The sequence below is a fragment of the Balearica regulorum genome, chromosome 9 (genome assembly GCF_011004875.1).
Source record: "Balearica regulorum gibbericeps isolate bBalReg1 chromosome 9, bBalReg1.pri, whole genome shotgun sequence".
Lineage (NCBI taxonomy): Eukaryota > Metazoa > Chordata > Aves > Gruiformes > Gruidae > Balearica > Balearica regulorum.
The window spans coordinates 29,522,311-29,538,610 of NC_046192.1; the positions used below are offsets into that span (position 1 = coordinate 29,522,311).

Sequence of the window (16,300 nt, forward strand, 5' to 3'; positions counted from 1 at the left end):
ATACGTCCCGTCCTGTTGCAGGTTGCTTCGTACGAATTTCCGTGTAGCGTTAGCGCGACTTCATTGCTACGTTAGCCCTTTCAGGCATCCTCTGCGATCGCAGCGTCCGGCGCTGTCCGCGGCTCGTAGCTCCGTGCGCAGGGGGAGTTCCTGGCTGGAAACGATCTTTGACATGTGTGAGGTGGCACTGGGAATGGTGGCTTAGAAATAAAAGAACTTGCTGCTGAGTGTTGTGCATCAGAGGTGCATATTCAGAGTTGATTCCCTCGGGCTTGTGACTCAGAGCACCGCGCAGATTTGGAGCAGCTGCTGCAAGCAGCAGTGTGCCTAATGCATCAGGCTGCTGGGATCTGGGATCTTTCAGTCTCCTGGCTGTGGAAAGACAGACATTTTTTGTTTTAAATACAGGAATTATTTCTTTACAACTCCATAAATTGCGCATAGACAGTATGCTCTACAGATATTAGTTACAAGTACTTGAAAACAACTTTAACATCTTTGTCAGCGACACGGGCAGTGGGATTGCGTGCACCCTCAGCAAATTTGCCAGTGACAACCAGTGTGGTGTGGTCAACATGCTGGAGGGAAGGGACGCCATCCAAAGGGACCTCGACAGGCTTGACAGGTGGGCCTGTGTAAACCTCGTAAAGTTCAACAAGGCCAAGTGCAAGGTCCTGTACGTGGGTCAGGGCAACCCCAATCATAAATGCAGGCTGGGTGGAGAATGGGTTGAGAGCAGCCCTGAGGAGAAGGACTTGGGGGTGTTGGGGGATGAGAAGCTCAACATGAGCCAGCAATGTGCACTTGCAGCCCAGAAAGCCAACCGTGTCCTGGGCCACATCAAAAGAAGCGTGACCAGGTCATGGTCAAGAGAGGGGATTCTGCCCCTCTGCTCCTCCGCTCTTGAGACTCCACCTGGAGTACTGTGTCCAGCTCTGGGGTCCCCATCACAGGGACATGGAGCTGTTGGAGCAAGTCCAGAGGAGGCCACAAAGGTGATCAGAGGGCTGGAGCACCTCTCCTATGGAGACAGGCTGAGAGAGGGTTGCTGAGCCTGGAGAAGGCTCCAGGGAGACCTTAAAGCACCTTCCAGTAACTAGGGGGGCTCCAGGAAAGCTGGAGAGGGACTGGTGACAAGGGCAGGGAGTGACAGGCCAAGGGGAATGGCCTGAAGCTGCAGGAGGGGAGATGGAGATGGGATGGGAGGCAGAAATCCTTCCCTGTGAGGGTGCTGAGGCCCTGGCACAGGGTGCCCAGAGAAGCTGTGGCTGCCCCTGGCTCCCTGGCAGTGTTCAAGGCCAGGTTGGATGGGGCTTTGGGCAACCTGAGCTAGTGGAGGGTGTCCCTGCCCATGGCAGGGGTGGCACTGGATGGGCTGGGAGATCCCTTCCAACCCAGGCCATTCTATGAAAACAATTCACTTCTGGGTATCTTTAGCGTACGTAGCCCTTTTTCTCCCTCCTGGTTTTGTAGACCACGTAGGGAAGGGAAAAAAACCCCTACGCCTACAAAGACCCAAAACAAAACTCTGAAGTTTTTTCTCCTATGTAAGATAGTAGGTCAGTGTTTTTTCCCTGAGTGTCCTACAATTGAACTGTTTCCAAGTGTCTATAAAGCTGTATTTCTTTAAACATACTGTTAAGGGACCTTTTTTTTTTTTTTTTTTTTAACTTGGCCAATATAGGAATGTAAAAAATGACAATGCTCTTTTAAAGCAGGTAACAGATCTGGTCTTTTATTTTCCTTTTATCTGAATCAAACGCGGGGGGGGGGGGTATGCTGGTTAGAAAATTTTACTTTTTCCTCTGCATAATGTCACCCTTCCCTTTTTTTTTTTTTTTAAAGTAGCAAGTTTTATGTCATTAGCAAGTAATCTGGTAATAAGTGCTACTTCTGTTCAAAAGTGTAACAGCATCTGCCATAACTAGTGAGGTAAATTACTAGAGTATCACTCAGTTAACTAACTTTGGAGATTTTAACGTGTCTTCTGTGAAGCCAGCCTTACTGGGAAAATATCTTTAGGAAAGATTAGGTTCCTTTGTATTGCATAGATTTGGCTTGTAGTAGTAACAGCGTTATTAGTACTGTAACAACCTGAAGTAGCAGCAGTTCCCTGCTTGTGAGAAACCAAAAATCAAAGAGAATATGTCTCAGAACATGTTTGAGTCACAGGAAAGTACACATAAATTCCTGATTTCATCTATAATTTTCACATGACTACATGCTACCAAAACCTGCAATCTCAAATGGTCCTTAGCAAGTATACACATAAATAGTAAAGAAGAAAAAAATAGAAAGTAAAACCTTTACAACTTTATTTGAAAACAATCAACAAGTAAACAGGGTTCTGGAATTTTTTTTTTGTTTTTAATACATTTTTCCAGACTTCAGTTTTCTAAATATTCGTCTCCTTCTTCAGCCTCTGCTTCTACTGAGTCTACACCGACTTCTTCATAATCTTTCTCAAGGGCAGCCAGATCTTCCCGGGCTTCAGAAAATTCTCCTTCCTCCATTCCTTCCCCGACATACCAATGTACAAAGGCACGCTTAGCGTACATGAGATCAAATTTGTGGTCGAGGCGAGCCCATGCTTCAGCAATAGCAGTTGTATTACTCAGCATACACACAGCTCGCTGCACCTTTGCAAGGTCACCACCTGGCACCACAGTTGGAGGCTGGTAGTTAATGCCCACCTTCAAGAAAACAAATGAAAACTTTCCTTGTGAGTGCTAAGACTTAAAAGACTTATTTATGTCAACATAAAAATCACCACAGTTACGAGCAAATAAAATAGCTTACGCTTATTCTGCACTTCATCAAAATATTTAACAGGGACATTACAACATTGTGGAACGACTGTTACCTCTGAATACTATACAATTCCTAATAATTCAAACATCAAGCACTTAAGCTAAGTAAGTACCTTGAATCCAGTTGGGCACCAATCCACAAATTGAATGGTACGTTTAGTCTTGATAGTAGCAATAGCTGCATTGACGTCTTTGGGAACAACATCACCTCTATATAACATACAGCAGGCCATGTATTTGCCATGGCGAGGGTCGCATTTTACCATCTGGTTGGCTGGTTCAAAACAAGCGTTGGTAATTTCAGCCACAGATAACTGCTCATGATACGCTTTTTCAGCGGAGATGACAGGGGCATAAGTTACCAGGGGAAAATGGATTCGTGGGTATGGAACAAGGTTAGTTTGAAATTCTGTCAGATCTACATTGAGGGCTCCATCAAAACGCAGTGAAGCTGTGATGGATGAAACAATTTGCCCAATTAATCGGTTTAAATTGGTATAAGTAGGACGTTCAATGTCAAGGTTACGACGACATATATCGTAAATGGCTTCATTATCTACCATGAAGGCACAGTCTGAATGCTCTAATGTTGTGTGGGTAGTTAGAATTGAGTTATAAGGTTCCACCACAGCAGTGGAAACTTGTGGTGCGGGATAAATTGCAAACTCTAGTTTAGATTTTTTGCCATAGTCAACAGAGAGCCTTTCCATGAGCAGAGATGCAAACCCTGAACCGGTGCCTCCTCCAAAACTATGAAAGATAAGGAAACCTTGCAGCCCTGTGCACAGATCAGCCTATAATGGGGTGGAAAAAAAAGTGGGAGGGAAAAAAATGTTAATGATGATTTTGAAGAAAGCAGTATTAAAATAGTAATTCGAAAGTATTTATTTATTGTTAGTTTTAGATTGTTATAATAAAAAACCAGCATTCTTGAAGGGTGGTCTTCCTTTTTTCTTGTATGTCTCTTACTCAAAAGTACCAGTGCCTCTGCATAACTTTTTCTGAATAGGGGTATTTTAATATTTAAAAGTTGCTTTATTGTCTTTGATGCCATTTTAATACTACTGTAAGCAAGAGCAGCTGTGCACCACTGTGACAAGTTACTACAAATTACAGCTGGGTTACAGCTTTAGAATCTGTTTATGTTCCCATTCTAGCTTTCCACAAGTAACAATGAGATGTTGAAAACGGGGGGCGGGGGGGGGCGGCGGTATTTTTGTAATTTTAAATAGATAATCACTATTTCACTTTGAATCATATCATCCTACATGAGTTTCTCACAATGCAATATCAAAATTTTAAAAATCTAGAGAAGTAATTAAAATTGCAAAGCATTCAACCAAAGCCTGAGGTTCAGGGTACTAAAAGTATTTTGTGTGACACATAATGGCATGATTCAAAGTGAAAATAACAAAAAACCTCCAAATATAACAATGTTGTTACACATGTTTAAGGCTTTTATAACATGTTTCTCAGGTATCCTTAAAATACTTTCAAATAATGGTATTTCAGAGCCTAAGATTTTTTAAGTTTCACTGACTGAATTTTTATTTAACTGGGGGGGGGGAGGGAGTAAGGAGATAAAAGTTTTGTTTTGTTTTAAATAATCAACTATGCACAAAATTCTTACATAAAACACATAGCAAAAATCATCATAGATAGCTGTAGAGCTGTATCAATTATTTTAAATACCGACAGCATGAATTCTTACCAGTTTGCGAATGCGGTCTAGCACTAGATCAACAATCTCTTTTCCAATGGTATAATGGCCTCTGGCATAATTATTGGCTGCATCTTCTTTCCCAGTAATGAGCTGCTCAGGATGGAATAACTGCCTATATGTGCCTGTACGTACTTCATCTACAAAAAACCAAAATACCACAGCATAAATTTGATCTGTTCGGTTCTGTGCGTGCTGCCTAGTGACTACACACTAAATACACATGTCAAAAGAGCATAGGCAGCATCTCTGATTACACACAGCTTGTCTGACTAGCCTAAAAAGTTGGCATAACTTCAGCCCCTTTATTTAGGGAAAAATCAGGCACTCACAAGCAGTATTTGTACCTGAGAACACAGAGGTCACTCAGAAAACTACATTTCAAGTACAGACAGGATTCCAGATAGCAATTAAGCAAAACTCCCAATGCAGTACAGCAGTCTAGAAAGATTATCCAGACTGTAAGAGAGTTCTGTTGTTTTCCAAATGTTGTTAACTGTAGACCATTATTTAATTTCTTTGAAATAACAATAACCTCAAACGTCAAAATGGCATTCAGACACACAACTTTTAAAATCTATAGTGCTCTGAACAAACCAAAAAGACCATAGGGAATCCATAGGGGATCTTCACTTTTACACTGCAGATCTTTAATGTTGGGTACGTACCAACTACGGTTGGCTCTAGGTCCACAAACACTGCTCTGGGAACATGTTTACCAGCTCCTGTCTCACTGAAGAAAGTGTTAAATGAATCATCTCCACCTCCGATAGTTTTATCACTAGGCATTTGACCATCAGGTTGGATCCCATGTTCAAGACAATACAATTCCCAACATGCATTGCCAATCTGAACACCAGCCTGACCAACATGGATGGATATGCATTCACGCTGCAAATTAAAAACAGAAAAGTGATAATGAGATATGGAGCTACCAGTCTTCTAGATTTTACTCTCATAACAACTAGCTATCTGTGGGTTGTATCCTTCCATGATCTTTCTCTGCTGTATTCCCTGGTTGCGCCTGAGTGACAATTTAACTGATCAAATTGTCTGCCTCTGCCAAGAATCTACTCCTCTTAGTTGATCTGGGCTGACTTTGAGAATACTGGAAGATTTGAGAGACAACAGTCTCCATGAACATATAGGGTGAATAGAGATTCATCATCCCTTACCATATTGCATATATATCTTTAATATTCTGCCTAGTCTCTTTTTCACTTTCCTTTAGTTTTGGAAAACTTCTTTAAATAGTATCACCAAATTTCCTTGATTTGTTGCCAAATCACATACTGGGTAACTGTTGCAAGATTCTTTCCTGCACAAGACCCCTTAGTATGTTTCCTTTATAATTAGCATAGAGATATCTAGCCCCTGGCAATTCATAGATATTTGACTGGGACTCTCAGATGATTTCACAAAGGAACTCAAATATCAGCTACCCACTTTTAGCCAGCTCCTTTGATTCTAACCAACTGTGCCATGTATGTTTAATCTCTCAATACATCAATTTTGTCTTACACTCGAAACAGAAATAAGCTGTTTTTCTAGCTTACTGTATATCTAGGAAAGGAAAAAGTAGGCTGTCTGGGCTGCTCTTTCCTATGTTCTTGATAGCTTCATCAAAACTTGTATCCTTGATTCCATGTTTCAATTCTCACTCCCGTGGTTCTGTCAGAAGTCTTTTGCCAGCGAGACTAACTCTGTGCTTATTTCCACTTCCATTCAGCTGGCACCAAGTCTCCAAGGCCGTCACGCCATCTCACCGTTTCCCGTCCCCTGGCGCGTTACTGCCACGCTGCCCCCACAGCCGGCGCGAGAGGGCCCTAGCAACAACCACCAATCCCGCCCCTCCGGCACAGCCCTCTCAACAGCACGCGGTGCCACGCCGTTGGCTGCCGGTCACACTCCTCTCCTCTGATTGGCTACGCGCAAGCCTCTGCAGCTGTGCAGGCCCAGACAACCCAGAAACGGCTGAACGATCCGGTTGGTTGTCGCCACGCTCTTTCCCGCCGTCCCTCTGCCGCCTGGGCCAGGTTTCAGTCCGCCCGTACCTCTCCGCGCGGGAAGCGCCCACTACGGACCATCCGTGGCTTTTCTACATGTTTCGTCTTACTAGCCGCCGGCCAGTTTCCGCGCCTCGCCTCCCTTGAAACTATTAACACCTACATTAATTTATCTCCTTCTCCCCAATCTTTCTGCTTTACTGCTACCGCAGAGACTGCCTGCGAGGCCTTCCACAGCACACGCAGTCATAAGCTCCCTCCGCTGCCGCAGCAGAAGCGCTCCCAAGTACCCTTCCTCCCCCCATCCGCGAGGATCCCGTTCCCCACCATGATGCCTCGCTGAGGAGCTCCGGCGGCGCCACACCACCTCCACCCGTCCAACTGCACCAACCGTCCACAGCCAACCCTCTCGAGCCCTTCACCCTCGCGTGCTGGCCCTCCATTGGCTGTTACCTGGGCGGTCTAAAGGCGAACGGAGACCGCTGATTAGCCGAGGGCGCGCTTCTCCCCACGTGGGGCGATGATTGCCACATGCCCTCCTGAGAGGGCAGGAATAGGGATGTCCCCAGAGGGCGGGGCTTCAGCTGCACTGGGCGTGGGGGTGTGGGTGTCAACTCGAGGCGGTACGCTGCGGTGGCGGGAAGCGCCTCAGGGCGGGTTTGGGTTATCCGTTGCCGTGAGGGCTGTGGAGAGGGTCCAAGGCGGGATTGCTGTGGGCAGCTACGCTCGAACCGGCTTTGGGGGCTGCTCGGGGCCAGCGGCTGGAGGTGAGGACGGCTGCGAAGCACTGGCTTGACTGGGGTGCTGTTTTCGAGGCCGCGAGAAGGCTGCTGCCTGTCAGGAGTGCCTGCGAGCAGTTCCGGGCGGGGAGGGGAGACCTCTGACAGCCTGGAAATCCCTTTTAGCAGAAAAAGACTGGTAGCTGCGCAAGCGAACCTGGCTGTCCAGAGTGGAAGTGAGCACACGCAGTTCCTTTCTGGAGTAGCAAACATGCCACAAGTGGATTTTTTCCCCTCCCTTCCTTTCCTCTTTCACCCGTTCTGCCAAAGGTTACTTCTTTTCAAGTGGTCATCATATCCCCTGTAATGCAGCATTTCTGCACGGAGGTTTCTCCTGGTGGGTATGTGAGGCTGGAGTAGGAGATCAGATTGGTCCACGAAATGCAGCAAATGCCCTATTAATTTTTTGACTAGGAGCAGAAAAGATTATTTTTCTCTAATGTTAGTTCTGCCTAACAGGCCAACAGAAATCTCACAAAAAGAAATGTTTAACTTGGGCATAGTTTATTACCAGTCTTGTACGATAGAAATATTCAGTCTAGATTATTATCTTCATAACAGAAAGTTGAAGAAGAAACTTACTTTGTTGAGAGAGCTGCCTGAAACTTGAAATAGGAAAAGAAATTCCCTCTGTTACTGTAAATGTAAACCTATTCACATTCTATTCCTGTAAACTGTATCCTTGCTCTGTATTTAAAAAATGCTGTGCAGAGCAAAAGACGTTCTCTGTTTCAGGGTCTGCCCACAAGGCTTGATTTCAAGTTACTGGGGGCAGATTAAGTTCTGTTTCTCCGCAAAATACAGGCTATGTATCTGTGGTTCTAGGAAAAAGTAAAACCTTTCAAAAGAAACTACAAAACTCAGTAGTGTTTTGTTGTTTGATTTTTTTTTCCCCCAAGATTGAAAGTAGAGGGTTTTTCTATGAGATTTCAGTTGTTCCAATGCAAGTTTCATGCATTTTTTATGAGTTTTTCCATAATTTATGACCAATCACATTTAAAGCTGTATGTGAGGGAGCAATTTAAAAATTAAATTAATGCCTGGTTTCTGCTGTCATTTTCAATATTTTTTTTAAAATAAACCTTTTTTAGAAAAGCAGTTTATACCTGGAAACTGGTGCAAATATGGCCATATTCTTAGTAAACAGATTTTTCCAAGTTGTACTCAAGAATCTAACAATAGGATTTTTACCACTTAAAATTTCTGTTAGTTTTATAGGGTCAATACTGCTATGGAATATTGAGCTGAAGGAGATCTATGGCATGACTTGCTTTCATTTACACAGGATATTTTGTACGTAATTTAAATATATGTATATCTATTTCTCTGGTTAGGTAGTGGATTAGGCTGGTTTATTGCTAAATTCTTTAATACACAGAGGACCAGGAGTGAGCAAGTAAGATGACCCACACACACATATAACCATATCCTAAGTTGAGACTGGTGTTAGTGGTAAGGTTATATTTAAAGTCAGAGATACCAAAAGCTTAAGTACTTCCTTTATTATGGAGCCTTTCAAGCCTGCTGCATAGAAAAGGCTTGAAAAGACAAATTAATTATGTACTAAGGATAGCCTAGTTTATGGTTGAAATTTGATCTAAAGCCCAGGACAGGAGAGTTTTAAGAGGTAAGTGTACAGCTTGATTCTGAAAGTCATATATGTGACTATATTGTCATATATAAGCCTATAATGAAGACTGCCATGATAAAAGAGAATGTAATTCTGTCAGTGGTGTTGGTGCTTCATCCATCCTGAAGCTTATCTTTAGCAATGTGACTAAGGAGTCTTTAAGATGCAGTTTTAAAAACACCAAAGTTATTTGAAAAATAGGCCCATGTTGGCTCTTTTTTTTTAAATTTATTGTCCTAATTTTTAGAGGTGCCAGACACTTGATTGTGTCCAGTTCTTTATGCTGACTTACATCCACACAATCATTACTTTTTATTGTGTGAGTTGTAACTCCATTTTGAATTACAACAGTTGGCAAAATTTCTTGAGAGTGAAAAAAATCTGTGTTTGAATTGTTTTACATAAACATTGCATTGGAAGGGCCAGCTCTGCGTAGGCACTTTCTTGCGTTAAGTTCTAGCTTCAGTCATATAAAACCTGGAAAACCGGACTAGGAAGAATCAGATGTTGGGCAGAAGCCCTTTCTGAGACAAAGATGGCACTGCTCAGCAGCAGCATTTGCATATTTCCTTTGAATCGGCTTTTCTTTGGAGCAGCTAGCCTGAGTCTCCTAGGCTTGTCACTGCTGCTTTTTGTCCCTGCTGCATCCCTTTCCTTTCTCTGGAAGACACAGAGGGAGAATGTTGCTTACAGTGCTGGGAAGTCTTGAAACAACCCTTGAGCTGAATGCAATCCTGTATTTAGTTTGGAAAACAAAAAAAAAGATGGGAGACACATTTGCTTGTGAAGAGTTTATCCTTTTTATCTTTGGGGTTTTCTTTTTATGAATAACTTTCTAAAATTAAGGTTTGTTAATGTTCTATTTTTAATACATTAATATCAAAATGCATCATCTTTATAAAATTGCATTGGATAATTTGAAAAAAGTCAAATATCATCTTACAGATCTTTCTGTGAGTAGCTTTTCTGAAGAAGCTATGGAGGTGACTTTAAGTGATGGAGGTTTTCAGTACAGATGACAGGTAGGTAATAGTTCAAAGGTGGCCCTTTCTGGAACAGCCCCTCAGTGCATGCAGGACAGAAAACACTAGTTTTGTTTAGACAACATTGTCTTAATGTAATAGAAACGTACCAAGGCAATACGTGTAAGTTTCTGAAAGTGATAGTGCCCTTAACTTCAGTGTCCGTTTTTCTTGTGCAACTTGCATCTGATAGAGATGTACTCAGCGTACATTTGTATCTGAACTCTATGTGTGTTTGTCTGAATCCTGAAATACACTGGAGTAGTAAAGGTTGATAGACTTTATATTAGCATAAAATTTTATGTCCTTATTATATTGGGTCTCTCAACCCATTGAGGGTCTACAGATGTTTTGGCTAAGATTTTTTTCTTTTTTTCCCTGCTCCTTCCCATCCATTTCCTCTTGCAAGTCCTTTCACACTCTTTTAAAACTTCTAGTTATACATTTTCATTTTCTTACTATTTTATCTGTAAATTATTCCTATATTGATAAACCATCGGCCAATAATTTGGAGCCAATAATAAAGGCCTATTGTTTACTCTCCTGCAGTAATATGGGACTTTGGGTATAGGCCAAGATGGGTTAGGGATTAAAATCAGAGAGGGCAAAAGTGGCCATGACATTTTTAGCATGCCATCATTCCTGGGGTATCATTATTTCCAGTGACTTCCTAGCTAGTGACACCACTTACAAGTGTATCATTAACTTTTCATCAATATGTGTAACACATGTTAACATAACTTTAGGCAGGATGCTGCTTGGGCCCTTCTCCCTTATCAAAACTATGTAGTATCATTTGAATGCTGAGCATCTTGTTTAGAGAAACATAGAATTACTCACAAATAGAGTATGTCCTAATTGGCAGAGAGATTTCAAGAATTATTGTAATTCACTAGTAAATATTAGAAATCTAGAGAATTTACAAACAGGAAGACAGTATAAAAATTCTATAAACTAGCACATATAGTAAAGAAGCAGCCACAAATGCAATTACTAAAGCAAGCATTTTTGAAGGTTACACTGGTTTGCAATGGGGAGGTTATACAATCTTTCTTGTTAGGCTATAAAATGCAAGTAGATCTGATAGCACTGTGGAGTTCCATTAATCAGTACTTCTTGTTGATTCATCAAACTTTCTTACTATATAGGCTATACTAACAAATAATCAATGACCCTTAAGATCTAATACTTGTTATCTATTCCTTTGTACCATAGAATTTTTTTATAAGAAAACTGTTACTCCCATTTATTCTCAGCTGTATCAAAATGATAGAGTACAACATTTAACTTACATTATTTTAAAACATATTCCTTCTTACAGTGGAAATTAGAGTGATTAAAATATTAATATTACTAACATTGTTTACATTACTTAATTTCTAGACCTATCCTTGTACTACACTTTTGTAATTGGCAGGCAAAACAAGGTACACAGTGCAGTAAATAACAGTATTTCCTGTGTTAAGTGTAAAAGTGTAAACAAAACCAAAATGAAACCAAGCCTCCAAACAAAACAAAAAACCCCAACCCCAGTCTGTAATAATTTTAGGATATTTATGATGAAAATCATTAATTTCTCTCATATATAAACTTTTCTTTTTTAAACTTTTAAGCAAGGAGAACACAAATACCTCTTTTTCATTTTTACCAGAAATAGTAGTTAAAACAGTAGTGAAAATAGACTAAACCTGATGCTTTTCATGTATTGTTCTTGTTAAACTGTATAAAATTACAACATGATTTAGAATAAAACAGGCTTTGTAGATACTACTTCAAATGAGGTTCTACCTAGACTAAAAGTAGCACACATCTGTGAATCAAAACATCTGCTAATGAACATCATTGAGTTGCATCTTGTTTTCACCAAAAGCAATATAGCGGTTCACCCTTTATTTTTCTCACACCTTCCCCCCCAACCAAACAAAAAACTCTAAACCAACCAACCAATGAAAAAAACCCAAAACAAACCAAAACCCCAAAGAAAAGCAAATGACATATTTGCTGTTAACAATAAGAGCTGGTAAAAATTAATCTTAGGAAATTGCTATTAATTCACTGAAGCCAGTGGTGTGATGGTTAATTCACGTTAAGCATGAGCCTAACCTAAACTGATGTGTTACTCCGGTGGTTTAACCTCAGCTGGATGCCAGGTGCCCCCCAGAGCCGCTCTATCACTCCCCCTCCTTAACTAGACAGGGGAGAAAATGTGTAACTAAATGCTTGTGGGTCGAGGTAAGGACAGGGAGAGACCACTCACTCATTATCGTCACGAGCAAAACAGACTGAACTTAGAAAATTCATCTAATTTATTACCAAGCAAAATAGAGTAGAGGAATGAGAAATAAAATCAAACCTTAAAACACCTGCCCCCACCCCTCCCATCTTCCCGGGCTCAATTTCACTCCCGGCTTCAACCTCCGCCCCCCCCTCAGCAGCACAGGGGGACAGGGAGTGGGGGTTATGGTCAGTTCATAACACGTCATTTCTGCTGCTTCTTCCTCCTCAGGGGGAGGACTCCTCTCATCGTTCCCCTGCTCCAGCATGGAGTCCCTCCCATGGGGTGCAGACCTTCAGGAGCAAACTGCTCCAGCGTGGGTCCCCCACGGGGTCACAAGTCCTGCCAGCAAACCTGCTCTGGCGTGGGCTCCTCTCTCCATGGGTCCACAGGTCCTGCCAGGAGCTTGCTCCAGCGTGGGCTTCCCACAGGGCCACAACCTCCTTCAGGTGCCTCCACCTGCTCCAGTGTGGGGTCCTCCATGGGCTGCAGGTGGAATCTCTACACCGCCTCATCCTTCTGCTATGGGCTGCAGGGAGACAGCCTGCTTCACCATGATCTTCACCATGGGCTGCAGGGGGATCTCTGCTCCGGCGCCTGGAGCACCTCCTGCCCCTCCTTCTGCACTGACCTGGGTGTCTGCAGAGTTTCTCACATCTTCTCACTCCTCTCTCCAGCTGCAAAAGCTCCCCCTAACTTTTTTTTTCCCCTTCTTAAATATGTTATCACAGAGGCACTGATTGGCTTGGCCTTGGCCAGCGGCGGGTCCGTCTTGGAGCCAGCTGGCATTGGCTCTATCAGACACAGAGGAAGCTTCTGGCAGCTTCTCACAGAAGCCACCCCTGTAGCACACCCCCCCACACTACCAAAACCTTGCCACCCAAACCCAATACAGTTACTAATGTGCTTTGGGTTTTTCTAAGGTAAGTGCAATGGAAAACATGCAAAAATCAACATTGCCACCTTTATAATTTCATAGAAACAGTTTGCTTTTAAGTTCCTCACAAGATTATTTTTTTCTTTCCTTAGGGATGCATGAATATGTTAGTGTCAAATTATTGCTAGGCAAATCTGTGGTGTACTCCTCAAATTCCTGCCCGATCTGACAATAGTTTGAGCTGGTCTGAATCACAGCAGGGACGGAGGCTTTTGTCCATTCCATGTAACGTGCACAGCTTACTGGAGCAACTTATTTCTGAGTCAGTTGCTCTATGCTCCTCCTGTAAGCAAAGCAGAGAAAAGCACTTCCAGAGGATGAGTTAGACTTTTTGAGCTTTATCATACTCCCAGGATGCCTACTGTTTTCTCTCATAGTGACCGATAGATCTATTTCACTCTCTGTTTCAAGACTCCAGAGTTCCTTCCTGCATCTTCAGACCATTGGCTTGCTGAAAGTACCAAACTGTCGAGATTTACTAATTTTCTTATATTTACTTGTATGTCATTGATGCTGATTTACTGAGCACAGTTCCCCACTGACAGAGGCAGCGATGTCACAGAATTCCTATTACAAACTGCTCTCAAAGATAACCATTTATTTTGGACTTATTCCTCCTGGAAGAGTTATCCAGAACCCAACTATTCATGTTAGTATCTTTTCTATTTATTTCTGGTCTAACTGTATGTATGACTAGCTACAACCATTTGTGCTTGTGTGAACAATTTTGGTTAGGTTATATAATCCTTTTGCTCTCACAGTGGTTTGCTCTGTTGATACGTGTATAAAAATTAATCATATCCTGTTTCTCAGTGTTGGTACACTAAGTAAGCCAAGCTCTTTCAGGCCTCTCATAATGCACATTTTTTATTCCTTATCACTGCCTAACTAAAGCTGATCAAATTTAATTCTCATGAACTTTGGTGCTTAGAATTCTACACAAAGCTATACTACATGTTTTACTGGCAAAACTTTTGTGGGACCACTAATTCTACTCTCTGCTGGAAAGAGTTGTGCAGTTACATGCCAAGATAGCATTTAAACTACAAAATTATCCATTTACCACTGACTGACTTGAATGTGTTCAACTCTTCCTACTATCCTTTTATACATGTCAAACTCCTTTATATACGCTTAGTTTCAGAATTTCTTGTACATCTTAACCATTCTAGTCTGATAGGTCATATGAGCTCAGGAAGATTTTTCAACTTGACTCTTCATGGACATAAATCCTTATTAAAAGGCAGTTATCCTACACATATAACAATGACTGTGGCACAGAAGAGAAAAAATACACCTATGCAGCATCGACATGTTACGGTAACGATGGAAAAAATGTTCAGTGTCAACAACGGGAGAAATGAGAGGAGGCATCATTGTAGACCACTCTTTTCACTTTAGGAAATGAGTCTGAGAAAGTAAGCTGTCAAAAACATCATCTGTAGTGTAGACCCTCTAAGAGGGACTGTGTATTCAGCCTTTTTCATGTATTCTTCACGTGAAATTATGTTAAAAAAAGGTCCCTTAAAAAAATCTGAAAGGACTTGATGTTCCATCACTGCTGGATATCTTGTCTGCAGAAAATACAGCCCTTTAGAAAACACAGGTAGGACATAAGCTGCTATACCTAACCTTTTATAGGATATGGTGTGTGCTGATCTTTGTGGTCTCAGCCATATTGATCATATCAGATTGGAAAATAAGCAGACTGGAAGTTGCTATTATTTTATAGATGACTAAGTCTGTGGTTTTGGTACATTGAAGGGAGGATAACAAAAATCTTTCAAGTTTTGAATGAAAGAAGAAAAATTACGGGAGTGGGGGGAGTCTAAGGAAACAGTATGGGGATAATAAACAGTATAAATGAATGAAGTATTTGTTTCTAAAAGGCTTTTGATGTTTAAAGTTGTTCCTGTTCAAATTTGTAGCAAACTTAAGAGTTATACATGAAAGGGAGAGAGCAGCGAACTGTGCAAGTGTTAGCATTTCTGAACTGCAAGACATTCTGTGTTGTCGGTTTTCATGGAACTGTGGATGTTGGAAGCTCAGCCTTACAGCCCACTTCCCTGGTCTCCTGGCTTGCCCAAGAGTAGGATTCCCTTTGGTCTGCCACGTGCATTGCTTAAGAGTTAGGAAGTAAATGGTAACCAATCCAGTTTGCAGAAGAGCTTCTGTTGGAAAATTACTGTAAATTAACTCTGTCACTTGGTCCTTGTGGGAGAATGTTCTACCATTTTTTTTTTCTCCAAAAAATGTCTAATAAATAGTTTCCCAGAATCCAGTCTTATTATAGTTTTCCTTATAAGTATTTAGCTTTAATTGTAAAAGCTGTAATAGAAGTTTCGGTATTTGTGATCTGCAAATTTGCACTGATCAAAACAGGTACACGGACAGATTTTAAACTCCATCTTGAAGCAGTGAATCTGTGAGAATGTGTCAGTAATTTAATGAAAAACAGGGTCTTCCCTAGAAAACTACACTTCCATTTGAAAGATCTCTGTAGACTGAAGTTAAAATTGGCTTCTAAAAGGTGGAATAAGTCAGTCTTAAAACTATCTAGGACCATGGCAATACCTGTATAAATCTAAAGAGGAGAAATTATGTATTCACATAGAAGAAAATTCTGTCAAAAGTCAATCTAACAATCTGGGTTTTCCTTTATTGTCTTCGCCTCTGACAAAGTTAGTCTGGGAAATCTATTATAAGCCAATGAATTGATACATCAGATACATTAGATTTTAATGGTGGGACAGTTTACCCTGATGATAACCCTTATACCAAATTTGTTGGCAAATTTTTAAGAGTAAGTAATTCAAAAGCTGGGATTTAGTTTCTTTTTGTTGTTGTTCCTGTTTTTTTGATTTTTTTTTTTACATTAACCTGCGTCTTTAGATAAAACTATGTAATTTTCTTTCATCTAGCATCCAGGTTTATCCAAGAAGACTGCTGCATGAATCCCTTTTTGACAAAACATTTCTTTGAATGGATAGCAGTGGCTGCTTCAGTGACTTTGTGAAAGTATTTATTTTCAATTATTTAATGGATTGGAACGCTGAAATGGTGGCTGAAAGTATTCAGTTTTTAGCAAAGGAAGCTTTTAAAATTATTCCTTTTTTTTTTA

General features: G+C 41.3%; 1 protein-coding gene across 1 annotated transcript; it reads right to left on the reverse strand.

Moving 5' to 3' along the window:
• Positions 1-2,367: 2,367 nt before the first annotated feature.
• Positions 2,368-6,308, reverse strand: LOC104632956 (tubulin alpha-3 chain). Its single transcript, XM_010299010.2, has 5 exons — positions 6,250-6,308; positions 5,199-5,421; positions 4,522-4,670; positions 2,924-3,604; positions 2,368-2,693 (listed from the first exon to the last, which is right to left on the reverse strand). The coding sequence occupies exons 1-5, from the start codon at positions 6,253-6,255 to the stop codon at positions 2,388-2,390; spliced, it is 1,365 nt and encodes a 454-aa protein (XP_010297312.2). The 5' UTR covers positions 6,256-6,308; the 3' UTR covers positions 2,368-2,387.
• Positions 6,309-16,300: the final 9,992 nt, after the last annotated feature.